We start from the raw sequence: 16,288 nt of genomic DNA, 5'->3' as shown, positions 1-16,288 counted from the left end.
TTTGATTCCTTGCCTTTAGGGTTCTCCTGCAGCGAGAAGAGCCTTTGTCCCTCAGTTGCGTAGTGGCAAGTTTAATGTTCTACTCACCACCTACGAGTACATCATCAAAGACAAACAAGTCCTGGCTAAGGTGGGCTTAGCAGCACAACCTTCCTAAAGATTTGTCTCCCCCTATTTGACATCTTTTGTCATCTTTTTGCAAATCATTTTACTCTTCATGAGGTTTTTGCTGTATTTTGTTGCTGCGTCTCAGTGCTTCCTTCTAGGTGCTGCCGTCGTCTGTTCACTACTACGTGTCCCACTGTCTTCTGTGGCCATCATGCTGCCATGCACTCATGTAGTCATATAGGCTTCCTCACGGCCTTATCAGGTGCGTATTGTAGAGCAGGCTCCATGCAGAGTGCTCAAGGCCTGCCTCATGAGGACAGAGGCCAAGACATCCTCCACATGTGTACCCTTATGTTTTTGGTCAGCGCGGGTGGCGTTGAACAACGATAGATGGAGAATGGCAGCTTTATCCAGTTGCACTTCTTACTACCATCCAACAGATCCGCTGGAAGTACATGATCGTGGATGAGGGCCACCGCATGAAGAACCACCACTGTAAGCTGACCCAAGTCCTAAACACGCACTACCTGGCGCCGCGGAGGGTCCTGCTGACCGGAACGCCGCTGCAGAACAAGCTACCTGAGCTGTGGGCGCTGCTCAACTTTCTCCTGCCCACCATCTTTAAGAGCTGTAGCACCTTCGAGCAATGGTTCAACGCCCCCTTTGCAATGACCGGAGAGAAGGTGAGCAGGTCACGTCTCTGCTTTATACAGTGAGGATTCCTTTTTACTACTACTACTACTTCAAAGTAGACTACATCTCAACTGAGCACAAACATCTGCCAAAACCTTATTTGAGATTGTTTGACATGAGGCAGTATGCGTCTTTTATTGTGAAACCACAACCACACACAATTCCTCTAACAAACCGACAAACGAAAATAATACAGTGGTACCTCAGTTAACGTATGCCCCGGTTAGCGCATTTTTCAATTAACAACCTACATTTTTGCCAAAATTTTACCTTGGCTTGCGTTCGCCCGCTTGTGTAGCGTCCAAAATACCGTCCGGTTTGTTTACGCCCCCATCTTGGAACACGCGGCCAAGACAAAATCTTACGATACTTGCAGATCGTGCAATGCATTCTGGACCGTGGGTGCCATTTTAGGTTGTTTACATCAGAGTTGTAGAGAGATGGAGCATGATCACACATGGACCATACAAAAGAGAAAGGCGATGGACTGTACCGGCCTTATACTTTCCACGTTAACTGAATCACAGACATAATCACGGAACTGGCCAATAAAAACGAAATCTACTGTTAAACGCGGAATCTCACAGAAATTGACTTCCTGTGAATGAAATGCTGTAATCGTGGGAGAAGGAACATTTGTGTGGGGAAACATTTCCCCAGCGGACCGCTCATTCATAGCAGAAGGTCCTCACAAACACTGACTAGCCCCATCCTGAAGTAAACATGTTGAGGCGGCAAAGTGAAGCACCGGCGAAGTCGGCGAAAACACTCTTACTTGTCACCGAACGTGAGCCCACGTACAGCAATGGCCAGTGTAAGCTAGCTGTGTTAGCTTAGTTTAGCGGAGCATGCTAGAGTGGCTGTGTGTGTGCCACTCAGGCTGTATGAGTTGTGTTTTAGGTAATGTAGCTGAGCGTTTAAGGATGCCCACTGACGACAGCCATCGCTACAAGAAGCACCCAAATAGCTATCTCCCTTAGCATCAGTCAAAATACATTTTCAGCACACTTCTGGCCTTCAAAATAAGAGCAGCGCACATCTTGTTTAATAGTAGATTAATTAAGGATTTTTGCATTTATTCAGCAGTCATTTTATTCACTGACACAAGAAATAACGCAATCTATGGTGATAAAAAAGTGTAAAAAAAAAACTGAATAAACAAAATTTAAATGGAAAAAACGGAATTTAGGGAAAAAAACATGGAATTTGGGAAAAATAAAACTGATATCATAGGGCCCTATTTTACACCTTAAAGAAAAGACCATCATTTCAGAGGTATGTAAATGTGACGGGAGTGGCTCCGTCATCGGCTGAGATGCATACACGTCTACTCCGGTTCCCACATAACAGTCTGTCAACCCAGCAGCGCATCGAATGTGATACTCATAATGTTTTTACTGTCTCAATTTACATCCATAACACTCATTTCTGTTTCTAACAACAACACGTAAGCATTCAAACGCAGCATGTTCACAGCATCCCGAGTCAAATATATTTTGTACATTTTTGCAAATTGTGGTTGCAGCAGAATAGTGTGTTTATTTTGTGTTATTTTTGGTTTTGTGGGATTTTTTTCCAATCAAATTAGTCAAAAATGATGTTAAATGTTCAGTTGTTCATTCATTTGTCATTTGTAATTGTTTTTGCATCATTTCCTGCATGTGCAATCTATAATTATTGTCTATAAAATGTGTTAAAGAAAAACTGCACTTTTTTTTGGAATTTTGCCCATCCACAATCCTTATGTGAGACATGAACACGTCTTTCCCTTTTCTGTGTGTTTTAAAGATAAAAAACAGCTAAAAAGACGGACCTAAGAATTCATGCAATGGGAAACACTTATTCCGCCTATTAAGCCTTCTGAAAAAGACTCCAAAAAGCGCCAACAACGCTCCATTAACACATAATGTGACTTGTATATTAACCAAGCACCAAGCGACAGCAACTTTGTTATTATTACTTTGTATTATTAACATTGTTATGCCACTCGAACTATGTCACTGGCGTATTGACACCTTGCCACACCACACCGGCTAGCTACTAGCCGGCTAGCAACCAGCTTCACCACACACTTATATGGGAAAATTTGTTTTGGTTTGAGTCGGACCTTCTGAAACAAATTAATGACGTTAACCAAGGCACCACTGTACTTCTCACTGCCGCGCATGTGTGCTATCTCTTCCCTGCAGGTGGATCTCAATGAAGAGGAGACTATCTTGATAATCCGTCGTCTACACAAAGTTCTCCGTCCCTTCTTGCTTCGCAGGTTGAAGAAGGAAGTAGAGGCACAGCTTCCAGAAAAGGCATGGTCACTTTTTGTCTTAGCACAAGGATACTGTACATAAACAGTATCTCACAAAAGTGAGTACAGTCCTCACATTCCAGCCGCCATTTTTATTACTAGTTCTTCTCAACAGACAATGCTATAGAAATGACACGGATATACTTTAGAATAGTCAGTGTACAGCAGTATAGACTTACTGTCCACTAAGAATGACCCAACACACAGCCGTTATTGTCTTAATTGCTGGGAACACAAGTGATTAGCAAGGTAATTGTGTCTTGCTTACAGTCAAGCATGGTGACGGTAGCGCCATCGTCTGAGGCTGCAAGAGTGATGTTGTTCACTGGGGAGCTACAGTTCATTGAGGGAAACATGAATTCCAACATGTACTGTCTAGTCAGCTATTTAGACAACAATGGCTGTGTGTTGAATTATTTTCAGAGGATGGTAAATCTATACTGCTATAAAAGCTGTACATTGGCTACTTATAGTCACTAGCAATTTCTATAGTATTGTTCCTTGAGAAGATATCATGAAATGATTGCTGAAATGTAAGGGCATACACATCTGTAAAAAGCCCTAAAAATGCCTATTTTTTTATACACTCAAACCTTATCATGCCTCTCTCCGTTATTAAACATAAACAAACATATCAAACATATATTTAAACATACATTTGAAATTCGGTTTTACACATTGAACAATTACATGCAAACAGTGTGCAGTACTGACAAAACGTAGTTACACAACATCACATCATGTCAAAGCATCTTTCTGTTGGAAAATGTTGAGTGAATGAACTTGTGAGATAGTGCCCTCTGCTGGATTCAAAGCTACAGCTCTTTGTCCCCTGCAGATTGTCGTCATCAAACCACTTTCTATTTAAATTACCATTTAATAGCACTAATTATTTCCTATTCAAAGCAGAGAACCTTTTGTTCCAATGACTGACTGTTAATGACTCATTTCTATTCCGTCACTGATGCTCCTTGCCCGTCCCTGCAGGTGGAGTATGTGATCAAGTGTGACATGTCGTCTCTTCAGCGGGTGCTTTACAGACACATGCAGGCCAAGGGTGTGCTGCTGACTGATGGCTCTGAGAAAGACAAGAAGGTGGAGTGTATGCTTCATTTGGTTTTAAAGTCTGACATCAGACAAAGATGTATGCCTTCTTTTTAGCGTGTCAGCACTGTTGGCTTTGCCATAAGAGTTAGAAGTATAATAAATGTCTGCTTTATTATGCCTCATCAGGGCAAAGGAGGCACCAAGACGTTGATGAATACTATTATGCAGCTGAGGAAGATCTGTAACCACCCTTACATGTTCCAGCAGATTGAGGTACTGTTGACCAGCATAATGGAGAAATAATATTATTACGGTATTTGAAGGAGCATAGAGTGGAAACATGAACAGAATAGGTTTGTAATTTTACAAGGAAAAAGTCATATTGGTAGAGGTGGGTAAGAGGTATAATAACTTAATATTATGACTTTGTTCTTGAATAACATAACATAACATAACATAATATTGCTATTTTTTGCCTTATCGGTGTGGTCCTGATACTCCTTTGTCATTTTTGCAGGAATCCTTCTCTGAACATTTAGGTTTCTCTGGTGGAATAGTTCAAGGGTAATTGCTCACACTTCCTCTGAACACAAACACACATACACTCACTATTCTTACCATGTATATTTTTTCCCCCTTGTCCATCAGCCCTGACTTGTATCGAGCATCAGGAAAATTTGAGGTGTTGGATCGAATCCTCCCCAAACTGCGAGCGACAAACCATAAAGTGCTGCTCTTCTGTCAGATGACATCACTGATGACCATCATGGAGGACTACTTTGCCTACCGCAACTTCAAATATCTGCGTCTAGATGGTAATATTCTTTAATTTCTTTGTATGAGTTAATTACATTGGGTCTTTTTGCTCCTGGACTGACCATATACTCGCAGACCTGCCAACATGAATACATTTTCATACTCGGCACATATTTTGACCCTTGGCAATGCTTGTATGCTTTGCTGCTTTGCAGGTACACATTTTGTTGCATTCCGCTGGTTTCAGTTTTGAGTTCAGTCTGCAAAACTTGGTTTATGCTCCTGTGTCGAGACACCAGCGTATGCCACACTGGCTCAGTCCTCCCCCTGCAAACCCACCTGCGTAAGCGCAGTGACATGCAGTCAGAGGAGGCAAGTTAGGCGCAGCCTCATCAGTCGTGATGAAAACTTTTAAAAATGAAAAATAACTAGGGCCATCACGTGCTGTGGTATTTAAATTAATGAACATAAATGGTCAAAACGTTCTGCACAAGCATAGAACCGTTTCCGGTACGAATCGCTTAGTGACAAGCAAGGACTGTCACAACGCAATCCGTACCGTAAACACGATCGGTTCTGTGCATGCGTGAGACCTACGGCACTTCCTTCTTTCGCAAATTTTTACGACAGCGCTCCTGCAACGTCACGTGCTGTGGTAGTTTTTTTTTTTTTTTAATGTGCGAACATAAAAGTGTTATTAAAAGACTTAGTTAGCATGTGGATTTTTCAATTGTCTTCATTCACCAAGAGTGAGCTATGTAAAAAACGTACACAATAGCAGTCCTAAACGTCATATCCGGTCACATATTACATACATGAATAAATACAAATGCAATAAACTATATAAAACAAAATGTAAAATATCTTGATATTTGAATGTAAACATTAATTTGGGGATTCAGCTATTTTTTTCTAAACATATCTTTATAGCAATTGCTTTTGTCTGTATTTTTTCAGTGGCGAAAAATAACTTCAAAGAATTTATGGAACCAAGAAAAGAGGTCTTATAATTTATCCACTCGGACCATGGATATGATATGATCAAAGTATACGCAGAGTATAACTTTGTTATACTCAGCTCAGAGTTAGTGAATACATTGTACACTGTTGTCTGCCTAGCCCCCCCACCTCTCTTGCTTACCATCATGAAGGAAAAATAGTGGAAAAATGCCTAAAATAAAGAAAATTAGGTCTAAAATTAGACTAATAACTAATAAGAATCCTGTACAAAGCTTTGTCTTTAAATATACTGTATATATATATTTTTTTGGCCTTTATACAAAATAAAAAATATGTATATATACTGTAAAAATATCGAAGTGGTCCCACTCATCCTTTGATTTTTTAGTTTGCGGCTCTCGATGGAAAATGTTTGGAGACCCCCACATAAAAGAATCAAGATGGCGTTGGAGTGTACAGCATAGTGATTATGCAGAAGCATAAACCGCACTTGAGCAACAGCAGCCTGCGAGGGCAGTCGTGTGCATGCAGAGGGATGGGGCTGTGGATTACTCGTAAAATTTCTTCAAGGTTGGCAGGTCTGCGCTTGTAAAGTTGAATTCACTTCTGCGGTGAACATGTGAAGAGATATGTTTTATCCAAAATGAATGCTAAACTCTTAACAAAATCACATGTCCTTGCCTCTCTCCCAAAGTCAACTGGGATCGGCTCCAGCTTATCCATGACCCTGAAAAAAAAAGAGTGGTATGAAGTGAATGAATGACATTGTTGTTGGTCTTGCCAGGCACCACCAAGGCTGAAGACAGAGGAATGTTACTGAAGACCTTCAATGATCCTGAGTCAGAGTATTTCATCTTCCTGCTCAGCACTCGAGCAGGAGGTCTCGGTCTCAATCTCCAGTCTGCAGACACTGTGGTCATCTTTGACTCAGACTGGAACCCACACCAGGTGTCATTTTAATAATTTTTTGTGTCATCTGAAATTGATTTTTGGCCATTTTGGACTTTGTCTTAAGTCCTTCACTCACTCATCTTGAGCTTGTCACCCTCTAAAAATGCTTTTTTCTTCTCAACCAGGAGAAGTAGACTTTAGTGGTCACAGTCTTTAGTGACCCATTGTTTATTGTTAGGATACAGGCTTATTTGTTTGGTGGGAGTGACGGTATCCCCACAAAACATGATGTAGGATGTCACTACATCAGTTAGTGTGTTATAGTCATCTCCGCAATCTTGAAAGACCTAGTCCCAGTCACTCAGCTCAGAATACCCTCTCAGTGTCTCAGTGGCTTCGTCAAAACTTCAATATTTTGTGTGACTTTAGTTGTTTAGTATTCATAACCGTTTTAAATCATGACATGAATGTTTTTTTAACTATTTTAGTCAACATTAGAATACACATGTTGTGTTGTTCTTGTCTCCAGGACCTGCAGGCCCAAGACAGAGCTCACCGCATCGGCCAACAAAACGAGGTACGCGTGTTGCGCCTGTGCACCGTCAACAGCGTGGAGGAGAAAATATTGGCCGCCGCCAAGTACAAACTGAACGTGGACCAAAAGGTCATCCAGGCAGGCATGTTTGATCAGAAGTCGTCCAGCCACGAGCGCAGGGCCTTCCTGCAGGCCATCCTGGAACACGAAGAGCAAGACGAGGTCTGGGGTCAGGAAGTGTGTCTACGTATGAATGTGTGTGCGTGCACCAGCAACACACTCGCCCATTTGAGAGACTTCTCTTTCTTATCCTCTGCTTTGCCAATGTGATGTATTCAGGAGGAGGATGAGGTCCCGGACGACGAGACGGTCAACCAGATGATCGCCAGGAGCGAGGAAGAGTTTGATCAGTTTATGGTCAGTGTTGTTCCACTCAAGACAGATTGCTGGATTTCCTTTAGGCATGGAAACAGTGACTCCTAATTTTGGTTGGTTATACTTTGTCATCATTTTAAAATTGCAGAAAGATACAGCAAGCAGTTTGTTTTCTACAGTTAAATAATTATTTCAAATTAACTTCCAAAATACCGTAATCTCCGGACTATAAACCGCTACGTTTTTCACACGCTTTTTGTAGCCTGCGACTTAAACAACTAGAAAAGCACTCAGAGAGCGCAGACCTCTGCCACGCGCCATAGTTCCCCCCATATTGGGATTTATACCATAAATATTAGTCCTACATTTATTTTATCTGCATATTTAGATTCCTTGACCATTAAAACATACCATTAGCAATTGGATTTATAATTCTATAAATATTGGTTCAGTAGTTTCTCTTGTAATTTACTCGTAACTTGTAACTTCTCTTGGAGATCACTAAATCATCTATCTAGTTATTCACAAAAATCACATTTTCCGTCATGGCGGTTTTCTTCTGGATCTAGCTCCATAGCTTTTGAAGATACAACACAGTTGTATCACAGCTGAGCTCTCCACCACGACGGTCCGGTACAGCGAGCTCCACCTGGGAAAAGACCTCTCTCCCAACCTAGAGAGTGCAATCCACCCTTTTTCGACTGACAACCAACAGTCCAAGCCAACAGTCAAGAGACTGTTGGTTCTCAGCTCTTTTGAACTAAAACTATATTTTGCTTTACGTTGTAAAGCTGGGCTCTCAAACTTGTGGCCCACTGGCCACAATTTTGTATAGCCCCCTACTTGATAAGAGTTTAATGTACTGTAAGTGCTGCCCATGATGCCTGGAAAGATGCTGAGAGACACTTTAGTTTCCTTAAAGGAAGGCAGCTCTTTGATTGGGCAAGCAATAATCAGAACTGGCAGTGAGTATTAGGTGTGTGGTGGTAAGCCCGACTGGACTAACCGTGCATATGCCCTGCATGCCATGGAGTCTGTGCGAAGGTTTTCTCACAAGTTGGCAGCCCTGCTAATTGTTTATGTCGGCATGTAGTTATATAAAGACACATGTAAAATAGGTTGCAAATTGCAGTAGGTTTGTTTACGCTCAAAGAACTACAGTTCCCATGAGTGCAGATTCAGTGACACTAATATCACGTTTTGAGTTCTTATGCAGCGATCGTGTTTTGATCTGACAAATAATAAGTCAGGTGTAGAATTACTACAGCTTCTGCTTGGACTGCAGCAGCTGTTGAACTAGTCAAATTTGCCAGTGCAGGGAACCTCAGTCCATTAACTTTCCCCAGTATGTGTTATGGGTTTATACAGTATCATAATATCTACAGTAGACTACATTCTTTTTTAAAACAATCCAGGACCAAATCTTTCTAGCTTTTTCCTGTTTTTAATTTCTCGGAAAGTAGTAGTGACATCCAGGGAGTGGATTAATCAGTAAACTGATGTATTCACTTCCAGTATGAATGGTTTTATTGCCTCACAGCGTATGGACTTGGACCGGCGCCGCGAGGAGGCCCGTAACCCACGCCGCAAACCTCGCTTGATGGAGGAGGACGAGCTTCCTACTTGGATCATGAAGGACGACGCAGAGGTGGAGCGCCTCACCTGCGAGGAGGAGGAGGAAAAAATGTTTGGACGAGGCTCTCGCCAGCGGAAGGAGGTGGACTACAGCGATTCACTGACTGAGAAGCAGTGGCTCAAGGTAACTGGAGGAAAAGAGTGGGGAGAAAAGTAGCGTGGAAGTGGACTGACTTGAGTCTCTTGTTTTTCCCTCCCGAGCAGGCGATTGAGGAGGGCACCCTGGAGGAAGTGGAGGAGGAGGTGCGTCACAAGAAGACAACGCGGAAGAGGAAGCGGGATCGAGACCTGGACCTCCCCGTGCCCTCGTGCTCCTCGGGGGGACGAGGACGAGGAGACAAGGACGAAGATGCAAAGAGGCAACGGAAAAGGGGACGACCGCCTGTGGAGAAGATTTCTCCCAATCCTCCCGTCCTGACCAAGAAGATGAAGAAAATCATAGATGCTGTCATCAGATACAAAGACGGGTAGAATATTGAAAACCAAGACACAATCAAATGACATCGAATCCAGTAGCTGGATCAAAAATGCTGTTTTTAAAAACATCCTTTTCATTTCATCCAGATCAACAGCTCTAATATAGATCAGCATCTGTATAATGTCTAAATATCTTTCGGATTAATAGTAATAAAACTGAGACTAATTCTTGAGAATTTTAAGAAAAATGCAATGTATTGTAAAAAAAAATACTCCGCACCTTTGATCTACACCAAAAATTGTTATCTGTTTTCCCTTGGACCATCGCTCACCCATCCACAAAAATCTAAATAATGCATAACACAATAATGGACAAATACAATTATTGTTGTTTTTTTACTACTGCTACTACTATTTAACTAATACTACCGTGTATATATAATATATTAATGTTATACCTTTAGGTATTTTGTGGAGGGCTAGAGTCAAGAGTGTCTTAAATCAAATAATGAATCTGAAATGACATGAAATCATAAATACAACTACAGTATTAGTATTATTACTCTTCAATTTTAAAAAGATAATTTAAAAAACATCTAATAACTAAATGAAATTAATTAATCATCAAGGAAGTCATAAAAAAGAAAAAAATGTTGAATGAGTTCCCTATAAAGTGTGAATAATATGCTTATTAATGTAGGCATCGTTTGCAGTGGTGTACTGCACTGCATCATATTGGGAGCTGTTTCTAATATTTTGCTGCACTCATTTAGCCACAGAAGGAAAGCAAACAGGCAGCTTTCAGTATAATTGACTGCAGTTCTTCATCACTAAATGGATGTTTGCTAGCAATCCCAAAATCATCGATCTTCTTCCTGTCTGTTTTCCATAGTTTGCGGTAGTACCTTGTTATCGATTAGCTTTGGTGATATATTGTGTCTCATCCTGATGATCTCGTGTCCTGTAGCACCAGTGGTCGTCAGCTCAGTGAGGTGTTCATTCAGCTGCCGTCGAGAAAGGAGCTGCCTGAATACTATGAACTCATCCGCAAGCCTGTGGACTTCAGGAAGATAAAGGTATCGCCACGTTATTCTGTTTTTGTTTTTGTTTTGTTTTTTCCAGTTCACTAATTAATGTCCTTCACCGACACTAGGAGAGGATTCGAGGCCACCGCTATCGCAGTCTTGGTGACCTAGAGAGAGACGTCATGCTGCTTTTCCAGAACGCGCAAACCTTCAACCTGGAGGGATCGCTGGTGAGAGCACCACGCACACAAAAACTCTTCAATATGTAACAGCATGCAGTGCTGAGGATGTTTGCTACCTTTGATGCGAGCAGATATACGAGGACTCCATCGTGCTGCAGTCAGTCTTCACCAGTCTGAGGCAGAAGATCGAGAAGGAGGAGGAGAGCGAGGGTGAGGAGAGTGAGGAAGAGGAGGATGAGCAGGACGACGGATCAGAGTCTGAAAGTAAGAAGAGTCTGTTTCTGTGCCACAGACAGAATTTGTAGGCCTCCCATTTATACAGTGTTCCGTGCGTGTGTTTGTGTGTGTGTGCGTGTGTTTGTGCGTGTGTGTGTGTGTTCAGCTCGTTCCGTCAAGGTCAAGATCCGACTGGGCAGGAAGGAGCGAGGAGCAGAACGAGGAAAGGGACGAAGCAGACGATCGGGACGCACCAGAGCCAAACCTGTGGTTAGTGATGATGACTCTGAGGATGAACAAGAGGAGGTAACTGCGTGTGTGAGCGCGTGTGTGCGTGCATGTGTGTGTGTGTGTGTCCACTCACCAATCCCAGGATTAGGTGCACTTGCACACTTTATGAGATCCAATAAAAGTCATCCTGCGCCACATCCTGGTTTGAATTTCTCGGCTTCACTCTTATCACAGTTTTTCAAACATATATTAAAGGGATAGTTCAGATTTTTGTAGTCCATTAACAGCGGCTTACCCCCCACTTGGTCTCCAAAGTCCAGTTCTGGTCAGATTTCTGTGATGACGCTTAGTTGCCGGGGACATTTAAGTCAAGAGTTTGGCTTCTCAAAGTCTGGAACACATACGTGAACAAGATGGTCGCGGAAGTAGATGTGAGCGTCTTCGTCACATACACAAGAATCCAGCTCAAGAATTGTGAGCACTGGGACCCCACAGGGGTGTGTGCTGAGTCCGCTTCTCTACACGCTCTTCACCTACGATTGCGTGGCCTTCCAGAACAACACCAGCATCATTAAGTTTGCGGATGACACTACAGTCATCGGACTGATCACTGGTGGTGTTGAAACATCATACAGAAGAGAGGTGGCGGACCTCATAGCTTGATGTCATGATAACAATCTCCTTCTCAATACAGATAAGACTAAAGAGATGATCATTGACCCAAGAACAAGGGAAAAGGAGCCGCATAAACCCCTGTTTATTGATGAGACTGAGGTGGAGAGGGTGAAAACCTTCAAGTTCCTTGGCACACACATCAGCGAGGACCTCACCTGGTCTCACAACACCCAACAAATTCTGAAGAAGTCCCAAAGGAGACTACTTCCTGAGAAGACTGAGGAAATTTGGCATGTCCACCACAATCCTGAGTTGCTTCTACAGATGCACTATCGAAAGTGTCCTTACCGCCTCCATCACTGTTTGGTACGTTAACTATACAACACGTGATAGGAAGGCACTCCAGCAGGTGATCAAGACCTCACAGAACATTGTTGGGGCAGCCCTCCTCTCATTACAAGACATTTATAAATCTCACGTCGTACGGAGAACACACAACCTCATCAAGGACAGCACACATCCACAACACTCATTATTCACACTCCTACCGTCAGGCAGACGCTACAGGAGTTTGAAGTCCAGGACCACAAGGCTGGCAAACAGCTTTTACCCACAGGCCATCAGGCTTCTCAACGAAGCACTCGCACATGCCGCACGCAACACACGCACACACTCATAGCATTTTATTTATTTATTTATTGGTATTAATGTCTCTTCTGTTGTTGTTGCTTCATTTATTGGTGTTTATGTTTCTTATGTTCTTATTCATTTTCTTCTGTTTTTCTTTCTTTTTTTGGGAGAATGAACAGAACAAGAATTTCATCGCATAGCAGAACCACCAGTTTTACTGTGCATATGACAATAAAACTCTTGAATCTTGAATACACATCTCGACAGTGTGCAGGGATATGGCGGGAGACAAATATAACGTTGACCGTTTTGTGAGGTCTGATTTTTTTTTGAGAAAGCATTTTTGTGATGCAAATGTATTCATCTTTTGAACACATATTGTTTTGAGAAGCCAATCTCTTTACTTAATTGTCCCCAGCAACTAAGCGGAACTTTGTTCTTCATCACAAAAATCTGACCAGAACTGCATTTAGGAGACCAAGCGGGGGATAAGTTGCCGTTAATGGACTACAGTCCTGATGGGAATGTTATTGTTATTAAATATGTAAAATATTTAAGCACATTTTACATATTTTTTTGCCTAAATTATGCATTGTCAAGCATAAAAATTGCTAAATAAACTAAAATACAAATATAAGTCCTCAGAAGATGCATTCAGATTGTGATGTCGTATTCCACACTGGTCAGTAGGTGTCAGTAATGTTACTTTAATGGTGAAACATACAAGCGGCAGCCTTGATTGCCGGAAAAACAGGCATTTATTGCAGGTCTGAATTATCTCATAACAGGCGCAATAATAATAACATCCATCCATCCATCCATCCATTTTCTATGCCGCTTCATCCTCGTTAGGGTCACGGGGGCATGCTGGAGCCTATCCCAGCTGACTTCGGCCGACAGGCGGGGTACACCCTGGACTGGTCGCCAGCCAATCGCAGTAATAATATAATCATCATAATAATGCCGAGCTAAACCTCAACTCTGAGCCCCTGATGTCACTTCCTGCCCTTCACACTCTGGAACACATTTGGCACAAGATTTATTTGTGTCTTAAATGGCTTATTGTTTTTATTATATCTACTACATTGGGTAATATGAATATAAAGGTAGGTGACTATTTCATGTGTAGGGTGCTCTAATGTTAAAACCTGTATTTAGAAGGCTGTAAACAGGTTTTCTATGCTCTAACTATGTAAATATGCCATTTATAAAGAAGGAATCCTATTTCGTGGAACTTCACTTATCAAAGTCGGATGTGGACCCAAATAACTGCGATAAACGAGGGATTACTGAATATTTAAAAAACTGCTTTTATAAAGATACTTTACTTTACGCAGCAGCAGGAAATAGTAATATTTAATAAATATTTGATTCGAGACAGTAGATCCCTGCATATTTGGGGTTCTGCATTTCACGGTTTTCTTCTCAAACGAATTACAATTTTATTGATTTTTTAATTTCCTCCTGGAATTAGGCCATTTTTTGCAAACAACTGAACTCATTCACGCTAAGTCGGGGGAATGGAATAGCGGGGGATCAAGGCTAGATCCCTGTTGCTTTTTTTCCCCTCATCATCTGGGAAACACTCATTTAATTTGACCTTGCAGCATTCATTCCAAGATAAATTAGGAAGCATAAGGTGTTTTGTGTGTATTTTTTTAGGATCACTCCGTCAGTGCCACTGATGAAGAGTCGTGAAGTGCACTGTGAGAGAGTTGAAGAGAAGATGCGCTATGAAGGGACCGTCCTCCTGCTCACACATTTTACTTAAATACCTGTTTTGGGTCTGCAGAACAAAACTTTGCTGACTCAAAACCAAACCTCTATCCACCCTCAGTCACATACAGTAAGAACTGTAGAAGAGTTTGAAAATACATGCAAAATACTGCACTTTAATCAGGGTCTTTCATGAACACCCGGAGGACACAAATGGGTTTATTACGTCCGTGGCAGTTGAAGGTCAAATCACAACTCCTAAATGTTGGTTATGTATTGTAATAAATGCACGTTATGAATGAGGTCATTACTCATTCATAAACTGCTACAAGTGCTTTGATCCAAGCAGCTTTACTTCTTTGCCACTAAATGGTACAAGATCATGTTCATGAAATGCTACGCTTTACACTTCATAGCAAGGCTTCCTCTTTCCAGTTATAAATGCTATCATCTCATCACGGTAGCGAGTTGAGAGATAAGTGCGAACCATTTATTCATTCTTTATAAGGAGCTGATCACAACATTGTTAGGCATTTTAGTTGTGTCAAGTTTTTATTACAAGCGGTACCTAGTTTAGGTTTAAATGACAAGAATAATGGCAATGACGAGGAAGTGGGACTCTTTGAAACTTTTTTGGACGCAGTCTACGTTAACAAAGACAATGATCTTTAATCCTTCTTTAGTAACATATCATTTTGAAGAAGTAATAAATGATCTGTAGGTGGATTCCAAGCCATTCAGCAAGACAAATGATCATAGTAGAACGTTTTTATTATATTCATATGTCATAGACTGTATAGCATTGCAAGTCTTGTAATACAGTACATTTCAAAGGTTTTTAGGTAAAAATACTGTAAATCCTCTTTGAGGTTAAAAATGGCCAACAATGCAGCATAGACATTGCATAAAAGACAACAAAATTGGCATTACAAATGAAACACGATGCAACACAGACTAACTAAGCACGAAAAGAGAATCTGTGTTAATAAGGAATGAGTTGAACAATTCCAGTGTAAATGTAAATGCAATTAGTGCCCTAAAATAAGCTCATTTGACTTGATGTGACCCTGCAGCCTTGGGACTGTCCAGAACTAGCAACTTGCAAACAGAACATATTCTCCCAATGCTGAGGTTTCATTCCAATAATCCTGCACGGTGTCCCAACCAACGGTCAGACACATTTAGAAAGCATTATGTACGTTGCATGCTTGGGTCGGACTTGGCGAGCCTGCAGCATTTCTCAGAAGGCGCCAAGAGACGATCCGCGGTTGTTTGACTGAGGGTTAATGGTGGTCGGGCTTCACTTTTGTGTATGTTTGCATCAAAACAAGGTGTATGCTGCTTTACCTCGTCTCATAGCACTTCAAACTCATTAGAAGCACATGGAGGTCTTCATCCATCAAATGTGTACCGTATCTTTAATTGCGTTCTAATTCATGTGGTGATTTTAGGATGTCAAAAGTATTTCATCTACTTTTCATGTTGTTTCAAGACAAAGGACCAGAGGGACAGTAGCTCTTCTCTGCTTGTGAACGCCTCATGGCTGTACGGTGTGGTATATTTTGTATAGACCATTTTTTAGTGTATTAAGACTTTTTTTTTTCAGAGCAGTACTGTACTTTATCATTACAGTAGGTCAGCAGAACATGCAACCAAAGCATCACCTCATTCTACTTTAACTTTTCAATATGTCTGTGCTGTGTTGTGTTGCTGTCTCTTGAAGGCAAATTAAAACAATCGATTTGTGCAAAAGTCTTTGTGATGTATGCTACCCTAACCCTAAAGCCAACCCTAACCCTTAGCACAAGCCGAAGCAAAATCCAACCCTAACCAAAACCCCATCCATCCATCTTCTATACTGCTTATCCTCACTAGGGTCGTGGACTTCGGGCGAGAGGCGAGGGACACCCTGGACTGGTCATCAGCCAATGACAGAGCACATATAGACAAACAA

At 41.6% G+C, this 16,288-nt stretch overlaps 1 protein-coding gene across 2 annotated transcripts in view; it reads left to right on the top strand.

The window, feature by feature from the left end:
• Window positions 1-16,086, top strand: part of LOC129182656 (transcription activator BRG1-like) — a 30,041-nt gene extending 13,955 nt beyond the window's left edge. The window contains exons 18-34 of one of the 2 annotated variants that reach the window (XM_054779042.1): window positions 20-130; window positions 549-791; window positions 2,991-3,104; window positions 4,091-4,198; window positions 4,337-4,423; window positions 4,668-4,714; window positions 4,799-4,965; window positions 6,651-6,814; window positions 7,287-7,547; window positions 7,632-7,709; window positions 9,208-9,426; window positions 9,507-9,769; window positions 10,687-10,795; window positions 10,873-10,974; window positions 11,058-11,190; window positions 11,309-11,448; window positions 14,281-16,086. In XM_054779042.1, coding sequence (XP_054635017.1) covers window positions 20-130; window positions 549-791; window positions 2,991-3,104; window positions 4,091-4,198; window positions 4,337-4,423; window positions 4,668-4,714; window positions 4,799-4,965; window positions 6,651-6,814; window positions 7,287-7,547; window positions 7,632-7,709; window positions 9,208-9,426; window positions 9,507-9,769; window positions 10,687-10,795; window positions 10,873-10,974; window positions 11,058-11,190; window positions 11,309-11,448; window positions 14,281-14,316 — 2,382 coding nt within the window. In that variant the 3' untranslated portion in view covers window positions 14,317-16,086. Of the gene's footprint in view, window positions 1-19; window positions 131-548; window positions 792-2,990; window positions 3,105-4,090; window positions 4,199-4,336; window positions 4,424-4,667; window positions 4,715-4,798; window positions 4,966-6,650; window positions 6,815-7,286; window positions 7,548-7,631; window positions 7,710-9,207; window positions 9,427-9,503; window positions 9,770-10,686; window positions 10,796-10,872; window positions 10,975-11,057; window positions 11,191-11,308; window positions 11,449-14,280 lie in introns of both variants that reach the window. The other variant, XM_054779041.1, reaches the window with a different exon arrangement.
• The last annotated feature ends 202 nt before the right edge of the window (window positions 16,087-16,288 follow it).

The sequence above is a fragment of the Dunckerocampus dactyliophorus genome, chromosome 6 (assembly GCF_027744805.1).
Source record: "Dunckerocampus dactyliophorus isolate RoL2022-P2 chromosome 6, RoL_Ddac_1.1, whole genome shotgun sequence".
NCBI classification, from domain to species: Eukaryota; Metazoa; Chordata; class Actinopteri; order Syngnathiformes; family Syngnathidae; genus Dunckerocampus; species Dunckerocampus dactyliophorus.
This window is presented reverse-complemented; position numbering and strand designations above follow the sequence as displayed.